The sequence below is a fragment of the Strix aluco genome, chromosome 7 (assembly GCF_031877795.1).
Source record: "Strix aluco isolate bStrAlu1 chromosome 7, bStrAlu1.hap1, whole genome shotgun sequence".
NCBI lineage: Eukaryota > Metazoa > Chordata > Aves > Strigiformes > Strigidae > Strix > Strix aluco.
This window is the reverse complement of record NC_133937.1, coordinates 38,750,484-38,765,553: the sequence shown is the minus strand read 5'-3', so window position 1 is coordinate 38,765,553 and position 15,070 is coordinate 38,750,484. Positions and strand designations below refer to the sequence as shown.

Below are 15,070 nucleotides of genomic sequence, written 5' to 3'. Positions count from 1 at the left end.
TGTGTTGGTACCGAACAGAACAGCGGCCTTGTCTCCGACGAGGACGACTGCGGCTTCCGTTGGCCAGAGCTACACAAATCTGGATCCTCAGGGGAAGGCTGCCAAGGACCAAGCTAACAGCTGATAAATCTTAATGGACATAGAGTTCACATCTATAGCAGTAAATGCCAATTTCTCAGTATTTTTCATGCAAGGTGGTTTTTTATATTTAAAATGTATTATGCAACATTAGGTTTTGGATGAAGATGACACAGCTAAGTATTTCTTCAAGGTGAAAACACACCAACTTTAGTACACCAGTATAGCTATCTTTATATATAAAAAATAATTTGCTATGTTCTGTAGTGTACTTCATTTGAAAAAGTTATTGTTACTTGAACTATGCCTCTTTAAGATCCTTTATTTTTAAAACTCCTTCCTACTCATCCCTTAGGGTTAATTCTCCAATATAAGTTCCCAGGTAAAACTGTACTAGTATTGACAAAAGTTAATACATAATTTCGATCTGATTCTGACCCAAAAGAGTCAAGTTATGCTTGCTAATTATCGCTCACATTTTACTCTTCCTACTTTACTGATGCCACAAAAATCAATTATTACTGGTTGACTGGAGGAGGATCCTTTCTGTAACAGACTAAATTTTAAGATAGGAGTAAGTACTCCTTGAAAACACCCAGTCCTATTAATACTCATTACATAATTATAGAGTCTGTGGATCGGGTGATTTCAAGCTGTATTCATGATCACTATGGATATTTTTCATACAACTGTACTTAGTTAAAATATATACAGGAGAAGCTTTCAAATGTAATTTGATAAATGCTAAAGGAATAATTAGCATTTTAAAATGTCATCTAAATCATGTTCATTAAAACAATAATTAATTCACAACTTAATCTTAACTGAAGACATTTCCTGTACATAGGTAGCACAAGGCTACACCTTCTCCACAACTCAGGGAAGAAGTTTTGTGCCCTTGTCCAGAAGAAATTAAGATATCTATCCTGAATATTATTAATAATTTCTGTGGTAACACACAACGTAACAACATGTAAACCTTTTGTCTTCCTTTGACTGTTACTGCATCCAGCATTGTAACACTCTAAGAATGATCTCTACTCATAACCATTGCTTGCTCCAACAATGGATCTGGTGATCCATTATCACTTTCTTACGACAAAAACAATTATTGCAAATCAAAGGGATAAAAGTGGAAGACAAAAAAAAAAGTTAGCGGATAACGCACTAAAATCAAAGCTAAAATTGTAGCATGTTTGCCAACACAAGCTCCACCGTATGGCCAATAAACGGGACAGCAGAGGGTAAGATCCTCTGCTGAGGACAGAGGCCACCTCAGAGTCACGTATCACTGTGTGCAGTTACACAGAGAAATAAAAATTGGAAAAGAGAGATAAAAAAAAGTACTAATGGACTCAGATGTACCTGACTGACAAATAAAACCTTTTTTAAGGAACCACACTGAACCAAATTAATGTAGAACAGGACAGCTACACCGACAGATGAGAAACCCAGTGCACCCTGACCTGTCTCCTACATACTAGTTGCCAGATGCAGACACCTAAGGAAGACTCTAAGGTAAAGGCAAACACACTCAGATCTACCCCCATTCTACATGTCAATAGGCCTATTTTTTTTTCACTATTTAGACCAGCATTAATAATACAGTTGAAAAATTCAAATGTCAGGCTTTAAAAATCACAGCGCTACGCCACTGAAGTGGAACACGATAACTTGCAGCTACTGTGTCAGCCCTTCCTCTAGACTTTCAAAAAGTAATAAGTTGAGGCTCTCTTCTATTCTTCAAGCATTTGAATACTGCCATTATCTCGGTTATCTCAGTTGTAGTCAAAAGAGACAAGTAAATGCTTGTCGAGTCAAATGATTTCCGATGTAGCAACAAACATGCAAGTCTCACTTCCACGCTTTTCAGCTGGCTAATTATAAATAATACTTCATTTTGCTTAACACAGACATCTAAAGTCTGGTTAATCACCCGGCCACCAATATTTTTAAATTATTTTTTTCTCCCCCTGTGTAAACCACTGAAAAATTACAAGCCACTGTTTTGCAGCTTACCGAACACAAAGACAGTTACAGCAGGTTTTGATTGCTTTGGGTCACCTGGGATTTCAATCCTATTACAGGCAGGTTCAAAGAGATGTGACAGAGGTATTTAAGTTTACATCAAGAGACACTTACAATGAGCTCCGAATCACGTCCCATGGAAATGACTGTTCTGTTTACTGTCCTCAGTAGCTTCTCCATGATTATCTGGACATGTCGTTGCGTTGGCCCCTAAGGAAAAAGAATAAATTAGTGGTAACTAGATACAACAGGCACCAGTACAACTGAACTATTTATGCCTGCCTTTAAATCTGCCTGTCTTGTGAAAGTTAAATAAAACATCACTCACTGCTGTTGATCAAAAGCAGAAGATGTCTCCCATTTTAACAAACTCCATGCAATGTCTATCTTATTAATACATGTTACTGATAAATAATTGTAACAGTACATGTTAATTTAAATGAAAAGCAAGTCCCTGGAAATATAGCAAAGCTTATCACTTTTAGTTACCTAATAATCTTATTTTCCTAAGTCATTTTTCCAACATCAAAAGCCCACAGGCACTACCAAATCTGGAGGGCTGTTCTGCAACAGCTCCATTAAAAGAAACAGAAAGGCAAAGCAAAACTTTGGTTAAGGAACTGCAATTTCAGTCACCTGTTTCCAACTAATATTTCTGTATTAGAAGTAATCTGCCACTATTTTTGAAAAAGTTGAAAATGAAGTATTTAGCGCAACCAGCTTTTAAAAACAAGTTCAGAAACCTCAGGCAGAATGACAGCTACAGGAAGTGAAGCCAAACACACATGACAAGGAGAAAGAAGAGAGATGAGCTTTGCTCCCATCTTGTACTTTATAAGAAGTCTTCTTCATAGTTTTCATTAGTCTGAAGGAGACTTCAAAATGTGTCTTTGAGACGGAAAGGGGAAGTGATTCTATCGCCAACATTTGCAAGCGTTTTCCCAGATAATTATTTAAATAAAACAGCTTCTTGACCATCAAACATTCTGATGAACCATTTTTTTTCTTGCCCTTGGATCTGTTATAACAACCCACATCTTATCATTAGGTTATGCTTAATTACCAAAGGCAGACTTACATACATGAAAAATGTATTTGCATAGTTGAAGAAGGAGTCATCAGCAGTACATATACACACAGGTACTGCTCCAGTTGCTGCTGACAGATCTGTCTTGGGGATAAACCTTACGATTCTGGTACCAAGAGCATCCCCAAGGAAGAATGTGTCTATCTCAGCACCCTGCTCCTCTCCACCCTTCAGCTCGCCCTGCTTTCCCTCCTACCACTTCTCTCCAAGACCTTCCTCCTCTCTGCATTCCCAGCTGCTACCGCCTGTTCTCAATTTTACTTCACATCCCTCCTCACTCGCAGCGTTTCCTCCCTTCCCCCGTCCCCTTCTCCATCCCCTGCTCCATCAGCAAATGAGTATCTATTTTCCGCAGCCGTCCCGCAGCCGGCAGCTAACGGCGAGCAGCACAGGGCAGCTCTCGGCCCCGCTCCCGCAGCCCCACTCCAGCTGGGCTCAGCCCAGGAGGTGTCGGAGCTGCGAGGGAGTTGCTACCAGGGAGAGAAATGCAGCCAACAAAGAGTGGCAGGAAGCAGCCAAGCTGTCAAAAACAATTTTTTTTTTTTTTTTAAATAACCCACTCTTTGAAGCAGTCACACAGAACTACTTTAAAAAAAAAAAAGAAAGGAAATCACAACGAGCCCAAAAAACATAGTCAAATAAGATGCTGGATACGATGTGAGTAGCTGACCCCTGAGGTCCTTTCCAACTAAATTAGTGTATGATTCTACCTAGGACCAAAGGTTCAGGCAGCAGCTACATCAGCCCAAACTTCTCTAAGACATCATCAAATCATTACGGCGCTCTGGCAAAGCACTAATATTTGCATATTTCTGTGAAGTGGAGAAAAGACACACACAAAAAAGAGACTGTTATGCAAGCTACACATCTGCAAACCAGCCCAGGGCAGTGCACAGGTCCTCCTGTGCAACTGGCTCATACGCTCACGTTCCGAGTAACACAATTACACTAGTTGTAATATTCATGCGGAAGCTGTCACTTTCCAATTCAGGTTATCTCTTACCAAGGTGGTGAATTCTACTAGCTAACTTTAAATGGCATTTCAAAGAGCTAAACAAGTTTGCTGTGTCAACAAAACTATATGTTCATATATATACGTGCGCATGTATATACACATACACACACACACACACACCCCGGCACTTCAGGCTGGCCTAGCAGGGCACTCTCAACTCAAATGGGCATTTCCCAAATGCTTGTGGAAAAAAACAAAACACAATACATTTGCCACCTGGCAGAGGCTAGACACCAAGTAAGAGAAAGGCTGAACTCCTAAGAATATCTGTTTACTCACTATCTAATCAATGTCTGGGAGAGTGTTATTGAGTAACAGTGCTGTGTTGGGTGTGCCCCAGAAACAGCAAAACATCCTGAGATACCACAGATCATCATCACTGGATACCTAAAAAGACAACTTAAAAGACACTGGTTAGGAGGAAAATAAAAAAAAAATTAAAAAATCTAAGCCATCAGGAGTTACCTGCTTAATTCATTCTACTAAGATCCATTTCTTTTAAGTGCTAATCATCACAGAACCATACAATACTAACCACATCTTTCTTGTAAAGCACTTCCAGGATGTTACTCAGCAACTGGCAACAAGCCTCCAAATCTTCTTGTCTTTCCAAGTGATATTTCAGCTGATCTGTCATTGTTGGCAGCAAGATTTCCCTGCAGTCTGCACACAAAACATAAGGTTACATACACAGCTTTAAATAACTTCACAGCACTGCCTAAATAGCCAATCTGCTTCAGTGCTTACATAAGATTAAAAAAAAAAAACACACACAAGAAAGAAGGTTACTTCCAGATTTCCAGTCACCTGCTTTTCAACCAAAACCGTAAAAACCTGAAAAAGTTTAAGCAAGTGAAAATGAAGCAGTGGACTGCTGGCAAGGTGTGTTAAATTTCCTTTACCTTACCTGTGCAGCATACCCTAACCGTACAGACGGGACCCACCGAGATGTGTGATGCTATGCAGAGTGATGGTCAGCTCAGAAAATGCTGCTGAAATCTTTTATGCTGGTATTCAGGTGTAGCTGCCTGTACAAGGTGAGCACAAGACTTGCAGAGATAGGGAAGGTGAGGAAAATGGAGCTAAATAACAGAGCTCAACGTTTTGGCTCAAGTCAAGAACATAAGGGAAATAAGGAGGAGACTGATACTCCTAAACCTACCAGCAGGTAACACTGGGGCACTGATCTAATGAATCTAATTAACTTTTAACCTGCAAACTGTCTTGCACAGAGGGGTCCCTGGGACCTAGGGTTCACTCTTAACCCGACCACGCTCGTTTTCCTTCAGGAGAGATGGCACAGCCAGATATCTGCCTTCTGCACAGTGGCATCAGCTGCAACCAGCCACAGCATGAGGCCTGAAGCGTGCACACTTCATCCGCAAAAGCAGGAAAGAGGGAAATTAAAACCCTTTAGCCTTCCCCATCCCCAGCCCCCAAATAAATCCATGCCCAGAGGAGGGGAACGGGTTATTCTTGTCCATCAGAGCCTGACTTAATCATCATTATTTCTTTATGAGTAAGTTACACAGTGTGTATGTCATCAGCATAGTACTAAAAGATATTTTGGGGGTGAGGGAAAGGAGAGCAGAAAAGGACAAATAGGAATTAAGAGCATTTTGGTATTTTTCCATCTCCTCTACATAATATTGTAAAGCAGGATCAGAAGAAAACCGTGACACTTTTCCAGCTATTTTACCCTACTAGCCACCAGTTCCCACATCCCTTTCCCTCCCGATCTGCCCAACTATCTCACGTACGTGTGGAAGGGGTGAGCTCTGCTTTGCCCAAAGGAAGGAGTACTACGTCTCTGTGCCAAAAGGGCTGCACTACCAGACTGGCTGGCAGCTTTCTGTCAGAGAAGTCCTGCATATAAGATAGAAAGTAGCACAGCTATGCGTGTATATACAGGTGAACCAAGTATCCTGAAAAACAATAGTTCCTGTTACGAAATTTTTATTTTTCCAACAGATGGACATATGCTATCACAATGCAGGTCACTCCAAAAAGTTGCCCTTGTACTGCAAAAATCTACCTGGCAGGTGATCTCTGAAAACACGACTGAAGAATTCACTTTGTCAAATGCTACAGTGGCTGTTGGCCCGTGAGATCTCTAATTATACAGTACTTGGGAAAATATGGATGAAGCTCTTGACAGCCACACGAAAGATAAAACATACTGACATTTTTTGGTGTATTACCCAAATTGCTTGGACTTGATGGCATATGGATGACTCACAAGAGGAGCGTTCATGGCAGTCCTTAACGACTATATCATTGCTTTGAGATTATTCTCACACAAAAGCTGAAGTCCCTGCAACATTCTGAAATGCTCATGAGCATTCAATTAAGTCTTTATTTAAGAGGATTTTAGATAGGTCTGGACCAGTAAGCATCACCATCCCAACATCAAGAGCACAAGTAACATCCAGACCACAGCAGCAGGCACAAGACTAAAGAATGAAAACTGATGATTAATCTCAATTAAGAGGGGATCACCCCACATTGCAATGTGAAAGCATTTATTTAGGGTTATACCTAACACTTTCCTGAGAAGCCAAGAGATCGATAGCTCAAAGTAACACTTTCAACACTAGGAAGCCTCCTCTTCGTAGCAGCAGAGTGCTACTCAACAGCAGAAGCTCCTTCTGCAACCAAACACTCCCTTCACTCATACACATTTGGTCTCTGTCTTTTTGCAGTGGACCTAACCAGCACCCAGACGCAGTCAGGATAGGCAGGAGTTACAGAATGAGCAAACTGGTGCTGAGAAGCTCTAGCAAATACCGGTAGCTCAAAGGATGACAAAGATCTGCATCACCAAAACATGGTGACCCTAGCTTCAATTCACCAGAATTAAGTACCTTTACCAGCTTCACATTCTGCTGAAGACACTTCTGGAGACAGAATGTGTGCTTCCACCCTCGACCACTCCTGATGACTCCTGTCAGTACTCATGAGATGCCGCACCCCAGGTGCCAAGGTGTCAGTGCTGCAAAAGGTATTACTGTAACAGACTATTTAGTTACACTGCATGGGCCCCACGCAGCTGCCAACTTCAAAATCATAGTGAAAACTGAGACCCAGCTCACAGTCTGCTGGTTACAAGCACAGGATGACAAGGCAGTATCAGCAACAGCATGGCCAGCAGGGACAGGGAAGGGATCTTACCCCTGGACTCGGCACTGGTGAGGCCACACCTCTGTGACTGGGTTCAGTTTTGGGCCCCTCACTCCAAAAAGGCCACTGAATGACTCGAGCGTGTCCAGAGAAGGGCAACGGAGCTGGTGCAGGGTCTGGAGCACAGGTCTGATGGGGAGCGGCTGAGGGAACTGGGGGGGTTTAGTCTGGAGAAGAGGAGGCTGAGGGGAGACCTCATCGCCCTCTACAACTCCCTGAAAGGAGGGTGCAGAGAGGGGGGATGAGTCTCTTGACCCAAGGAACAAGCACCAGGACAAGAGGGAATGGCCTCAAGCTGCACCAGGGCAGGGTCAGACTGGCTCTTAGGAAGTATTTCTTTCCAGAAGGGGTTGTTGGGCGTTGGAATGGGCTGCCCAGGGCAGGGGGGGAGTCCCCATCCCTGGAGGGGTTGAAGAGTCGGGTTGACCCAGCGCTGAGGGATCTGGTGGAGTTGAGAATGGTCAGTGTGAGGTTCATGGTTGGACTGGAGGAGCTTCAAGGGCTTTTCCAACCGAGATGATTCTCGGATTCTGTATCACCAGTGCTCAAATACGCACTGCGGGTACCAGAAAAAAGTGACAGCTTGGAGGCAAAGGGGTGCCAAGGATGAAGAAATCAATACATGCTTATGGTGGTGTGTTTTGGCTTGCACTGGAAGAAGTGATACAGACATTAAAAACCTAGTGCCAAGGTGAAAGTTACTCTCACTTGATGAGTCTAAAGTGATAAGGTATGGGCTCAAGAGAACTTGGTTTTGGTACGAAAAAAGAGAAACGGGATGGATGAAACAAAGATGGACTTCACAAGGAAACAGTCTCTGTCCAAAGCCTGCCAGAAGCCTTCAGCCAGTGCCATAAGGCCCAAGTGCAAAGATCTGGACTATTCTCTGCAGCTGCCTCAGGACGCCCAGGCCATCGGGGACCACAGCCCTCAGCCATCTGCAGAGCAGGAGAAGCACCTCCATGACCTCCTCCCTGCAGCGAGACACACAGCACAAAGGCTGCAATCCTGCTCACGCAAACTGCACAGTGGGGGAAAATAAAAGTCACTGACGTAAAAAATAATCAAGAAAAATCATGCTATAATGCAGAATAGAAAGCACTCCATCTCAACAAGATGCTAGAGAGGAACTGAAACAGCAGCATCCTCATTCTGCCTTGTAAGCTCACACATGGAGGATGAGAAATAACAGTGTATAAGCACACCTGACTTCTAGTAGTTCAGAAGAAATATTCTTCAGTCTCAAGTGACTCGCCTAAGTACGTGTTCACCAGAAATGCACGAGTGGGCTTTCGTTCAAAGAAAGTACTTTGAAGAGTTAGTTTCTTCAGCGCAGAGTTTTTCTATTTTATTGCTTCTTGGTCATTTAACTTCCAGCTTTATAACTCAAAGAAAAAAACATGGTGCATTTGTTGAAGTTTTTGCCTCAAGAAACAAACATTAGACCCTGCAGTGTATTTACATGGGAAAACACACCTAGCCATGACTTCATCACATCCCCTCATACTCACTTTCATTAAGTAGCAGAGAATTGATTACAAAAGTTCCCATTACTTGCTTACAACTATATTATCCTAAATCTACACAGATATTCAAAAGTGAAAGGAGGTGGGGTGATCTCCGCAAAAAAAAAAATATGGCTAAACAGAATCGACCTCACTGAAGGAGCTTATTTACTAGGATGCTCATTAAATGGTCTAAAGCTATTTATATAAAAATGAAGTCTTCAAACTGCTCTAATACGGTAGACAATGATATATGTGCATTTAAAGTAATAGTTTGCTGTCACATATTTCAAATGCATAAACGTAGCTAAAAAAAAGACACAGCACCCCCCTGAATAGAAAAAGGAAATTATGAGTGAAGATCCAGCCATTACATAAAAAAGGTTTTCCTGGTACTGACTCACCATGTATTTTGTACAATTGCCATTTCAGAGTCGCTTTAAACTTCTGCCTCTAAACTGCTCCAGCCCTTGACCACTCAGCTCCTGTCCCAGAAAACATTACCATTCTTGCTCAAGCACTCGGACTGCTCTGATGTGACAGGATGCAGGTCAACATAAACTACCACTTTTCCATAGAAATTTCAACCCAGTGAAGTTCAGCTCAAGTCTGTTTGCCCCAGAGACGCTTTGCGATTGCAGCCTTGTGCCTCCGCATTTGTGAAACCTCAGTGTATGTCGTTACCTTAGGATTTGAGTAACATGGAAAGAAAAAAGCAGATTAAGACAACCCCAGAACAGCTCCTTTCACCAAATGCAGTGAAGAGAATGAACCCTGATGCCTAGTTGCTAAGCACTCCAAAGACATATGAACATGCCTTTGTGAAGCCTGCGAGGTGAATCAATCTTTAATAACTTACAAAGGCCTCTAATTAGAGGTTTGAAAATGTTTCATGTCCCCGTTAAGCCCCACTAGTAGAGAGCGGTCAAAGATCAATTTAATATCTGCAAGCATGCAGAAGGCGAAAATTGCAGCTGTGTCACCTTTGAGTTAGATTGTCTAGAGTACCCTCTAATCAATAGGGAAGGTATTCAGGTTGAATTTCTGAGAAAGGAAAAACTAATTGATTTGTCATACTACTTCATTTGGAATTACACAACCTATACAAAAGACTAAGTTCCCTTGGGCAGACTTGACAACGCTCCTCAGTTCCCACCTTACAGGGTCTCTGCCTCCCTCAACAACAACTTGTGAACATCTGCTGTTTGGTTTGTAGTTGTTGCAGGTTTTAGAACATGGGAGGATAAAACAAAGCATCGAGGTGTGTTGGGTATTTGATGAAAAGATCCAAATACTTCCCAGATTTTTAAAAATAAACAAAGCAGCACATAAACCACCACCAGAAAAAAAACCAAAACAAAACAAACAGCCACACCCTAGAGAACCATGCAAGCACCAACACTGTGAAATCTTTCTAAAGATTACCTGGCCCTTGAATTACCAGCAGAACTTTTACGCTATGGAAGAAATACTGATACAGAGCTTACTTTGAAGTAGGCAAAAAGGAATATGTATTGCCAACGGGAAAGACGAAAGCTATGCCTGGGGTCAAAGAAGCACTTCGTGATACTCAGCACCTAGCTGAGTATCATGATTTTTACATCCTTTTCTTTTCTCCTGCAGTTTTTACAGGCCTACTTGCAGGGTTTCAGAAAAACTTCCCCAGCCCTGCTGCCGAGGGAAGCTCCTGCCAGGACAGGCAGCACGCAGCTCACGGACACCGGGACGCTGCCCCCGCCGCTCCTTCCCTGCAAAGTCCCTTCCAGCAACCCCCCCTCAGTAGAGCAGTATCTTTGTCCCACTGGTTTCTAATCACACAGCAGATCCCAGCGCCACTTTGGACTGAACCACGAACAGCTACTGAAACAACTCCATTGTTTTAAGGTTTTCCAAATACCTCTATTACAGTACAAGGGCTAGAAGGCAACAAAATCCAAAGATGGAACCCACCAACACACACAAATATCTATACATATTTTTAAACTAATCTAGTACTATTGTAATAAACTCTGTAAGAAGATAAGACTTTAAGTGCATCTTTTGCTATAAACTATTTTGAAAAATATTGGGTTGATCAACTGTATCTTGATTACTTAAAAGTATAGAAGAGGAAAGGTTAACCTCCATCAGCCTGCCTGTCACAGACCCCTCCCAGCCCTGATTAATGGGCAACCTTGATAAATCTATAGTCTACAACATTAGTCTCCTGCTCAAAAGCAGCTCTGAAGATGGCTCGTGAGTATGATGCACAATGATTACAGACAACAATAATTTGACATCTGTTCTCTACTGCACAAGTCCAACCCACAATGATTAATGTCACAGGAACGTGCAGGGAGAATAAAATATTAATCTCTATAAAAGGATGTTCAGGAGGCATTATCAACTTATGAGCATCCAAGCAAAGACTTCAAATGAAACACTGACACAGGAACTATGCTGAAGCTAAATACACACAATAAATTTTTGTCAATTTAAAAACATTTCATTTGGAGGGACATTGACAAATGCATTTCTTTATTTTATGGTTCATTTAGTTAATGTGGCCAAAAAAATGAAACCTATGCTTAGAAACCTTGCTTCTGCTACACAGCATGGAAAGAAAGGTGGTAATTTTAGTTGTAATTAAACAATAAGAACTCTTATAAATGCTATATGCTCTCTACTAATACTTAATAGACTAACAATTTCCTAATGGAGAAATCACTAGATTTCCTAACTATTTAAGAACACAGCAGCTACACATCTCACTTGCTAATTAGCTGGAAGTCATTTGTAAAACAAAGCAACAGAGAATATAAACAACTCTACAGGACGAAACAAATCAGATAAATCACTATTTACATCAAGCCAAAATTTTGAAATTTGAAAGGATAAACCACTTCATTTAATTACCAACCATAAGTACTTACACACTTAGAACTGAAAACATGCACCATGTTATTATAAAACTGTTTCACACTAATTTTTAAATTCATACTTATATTTGGACATACAGAAGACTTTTTTCAACACAGAATTGTTTCAGGTGCTAATCTAAAGAAACATTTCCTCTGTTTCAGGGTTTGAGGTGGGGTTTTTTTAGCAGGGAGAGGCACATGAAAGGAAGAAGAGATACAGGGTTGGTCTCAGTCAAAAATTTGCTGCTTTACACAGACCAAAAAGATTTTGTGTGCACCATAACAGATCTGTGTAAATTATTGTGGTGGGGTAGTAAGTGTTACTTATTTATACACACATTTACTTCTATATAGTCATACATAGCTATTTTTATATAATTATTATATGTTTATCTTATGTTTAAGGATATATACATAAAATATTATGTATGGCATATGTAAGAACATATTGATGTACTTATGTCCTCACCGAGCAAGATGTCTACATATTTGACTGAACTAGTACATATAAAGCTCTATTCAAGTCTCAAAATCACAACTTGCTGAATCAGGATGTTAATCACTGACAAATCAAAATGCTTTACTGCATGCAAAAAGCTGCATATCCCCATTAGCACAGATGAACACTGGGGTGTTCAGAGACCCCACAGAAGCATCCAGCCCCTACGCAAAGGGCTTCTGCCCAATAATTTTCTTCTCTACAAACACCTGGGAGGGGGACAGAGTCAAAAGAGCTCCTCCAAAGCACAGACTGCCAATCTGCCTGCTCACAGCTATCCTTTATCCTGTGATACCACTACCTGGGCAATATATACACACAAAAAATGAGATAAGTCATCCATAGAGAGTACGGGGAAACATGGCAGTTTAGCTCTTGAAAAAACTCCTAAAGGGCACACTGTGATCATCGCTGTGACTTAGCCCTTGGAAATGGCTGTGCTAAACACTGCAGAGAACTTCTGCAGCAGCCACCACCAAACGATCTTTTCAGTAATCTTCCCAGAAGCATTTCCTCACATAAGAAAGGGAACAAAGACCAAACCGATGTATAACACGGATCTACCGTGCAAAAATCAAAAGAGCAATTGAGAATCACCACAATAGGGATTATCTCCCACGCTCGAGGAAAACAAGATGCAACTTTATGCTTCTCCAGAAGAAAATTCGCATTTATTTTGCCAAAGCCAGAACAGATTACTGATACAAACGTGGAGGGGATATAAGACAGATCATCTATGATGTGCAAAACAAGCCTTGAACTCAATGAATACAACCTCTGAAAACGGGCAGAAACAGCTGTCTTTATGTTAGCGGGAATCAATAGGAAAATCTTCTTAGAGATATTTGAATATTTGTTGTTTCAAGGACAGAAACTAGAAGCACAAAGATCTGATACAGATTTCATCTATACAGAGATGATTCCTACTTGTTGGCCTCCATAAATAACCACAAGCTTGAAAAAATGTGCTCCTTGAAGTCACCTAGCTATTATTCTATCAAATAGACATATACAAATACACACTCTGCCTACCTCTGCTTTGTCGGCCTGGCTACACACTGATTTTTCTTTTTCACTGTGGTACTAGGACTCAATGATGAGCCACACTGTTAGGACAAAACCACCAAAAACTAAGGAATGTACAGGGTTCTCCTGCCAAGGCTGAAAAAAGCTTACTAAAAATAAGTGCAAGTTCTGCAAAGAAGAAAAAATCACCTTGAATTTCAGAAGAAAACATAAATGGCACATGACATAACCAGAAAATAAGTGAACAAGTTTTAAAACTCTATTTTACATCCTTTTTTAAAGACATACAAGCCACAACACCATAGTACATTCTCCTCCAAGGTCCCAAACTCTTCATGTTTCGTAAAGACCACTGAACCATCCATCACTCAACATTGTTCTTCAGGCACAATGCTTTACCAAACTATTTCACACACCCACCCCTCTCGCTCCAAAATCCTTCAAGCTTCATAGATTCATGTATTTTGAATTTTAATTCCTCTGGAGACATAAATAAATCTTCCTTGACCTCCCAAGGCACAGAATTAGAGCATTTTTCTCCAACAGAAATACACTGATGAAATGCTGTTTGATTTTCTGTACATTTTACAGCTTTCCATCAATTCCACAATCCTGTACTGCATATTGCTTTTTGAAAAGAAAATCTCATTTCTGCAATATGATACAGGATTAGTTGGATACTTATATGAAAGTATTGCCTATCAGTTAAAAATTATTGAATCAATGAGGAGGAGGAGAGTCAGTCGAACTATGTTTTAGTAATAAGAACTCAAACTCACAGAGCAAGGGGAAAAAAAATAAATCTAAATTTAACAAAGGCTGTGGCTAGGGGTTTATTTTATTTTCAAGTGAATTTTAGTGTTTATGAAAGGTTCCCAGCACAACTGGTTCTGCAGACATGAGCTTTATAAACAATTACCAGTGGCAAGAGAAGCTTTTAAGATAATGCTTTGTTTATTGACACACACAAAAATACCTATCTGAGGTCCCATATAACCACGTAGAAGGGTGTGCCAGTCAAGCCCGTGGGAAGTGGCACAGCCCCATCACCTCTGCACCAAGCTCTGCAAGTCCTCCAGGGCACCAGGCTCCATCCTGTCGTTCCCAGTGTTGCCCCGGTACTGTGCACACGTGCCTTGAATCTCCATTGCAACTCAACTGCAACATGTTAGATTTAAGACATTCTTAACAACCACTGACATGAAAACCCCTGGTTAGCAGCCTCCTGATAAGATCCAAAGCCATTAAGTAGCGCTGTTCTGTCAACAAAACTGGACTGAGTTCAGATTAACGACCCTGTTATTAAAACAGATTCATTTAAATTTCTCAAGAGCTCAATAACGTTGGACGATACCATTCGCTGCAACTCAAACGGTTGAGTTCGAGAGTTCGGTTTAAAAAACAAACGAGCCACATGCAATTTCTCCTTCCACCTCTGAAAATGAAACTGGTTGAATAAGGGAAGTCAAAGATTAAGGTAGCAAATACACGATGTGCCCCTATATCCTCCTTAGGTTTTTTATAGTCAAAATTTCTTGCTTTCTCTGAGTTACCTCAATTTCCTCCTATCCAAGACAGTCAAGTGTAATACCTATATTACTGACTTCTGTCCCAAAGATTTTGCAACCTAAAAGCAGCCAGAAGAAGGAAAAACTACTGCAGTGAGCTGAGAATGAACAAAGGAGTAACACTGATGTACATATCTGAAAGAGCAAACATTAAAATAGACTCAGAAAGACCAGTACCATTTCA

General features: G+C 41.0%; 1 protein-coding gene across 4 annotated transcripts in view; it reads right to left on the bottom strand.

The window, feature by feature from the left end:
• Positions 1 to 15,070, bottom strand: part of DOCK1 (dedicator of cytokinesis 1) — a 312,269-nt gene that overhangs the window by 212,329 nt on the left and 84,870 nt on the right. For all 4 annotated transcript variants that reach the window (XM_074831522.1, XM_074831523.1, XM_074831524.1 and 1 more), the window contains 2 exons: positions 4,744 to 4,871; positions 2,221 to 2,316 (listed from right to left, as the gene is read on the bottom strand). In XM_074831522.1, the coding sequence (XP_074687623.1) occupies positions 2,221 to 2,316; positions 4,744 to 4,871 (224 nt within the window). The remainder of the gene's footprint in view (positions 1 to 2,220; positions 2,317 to 4,743; positions 4,872 to 15,070) is intronic.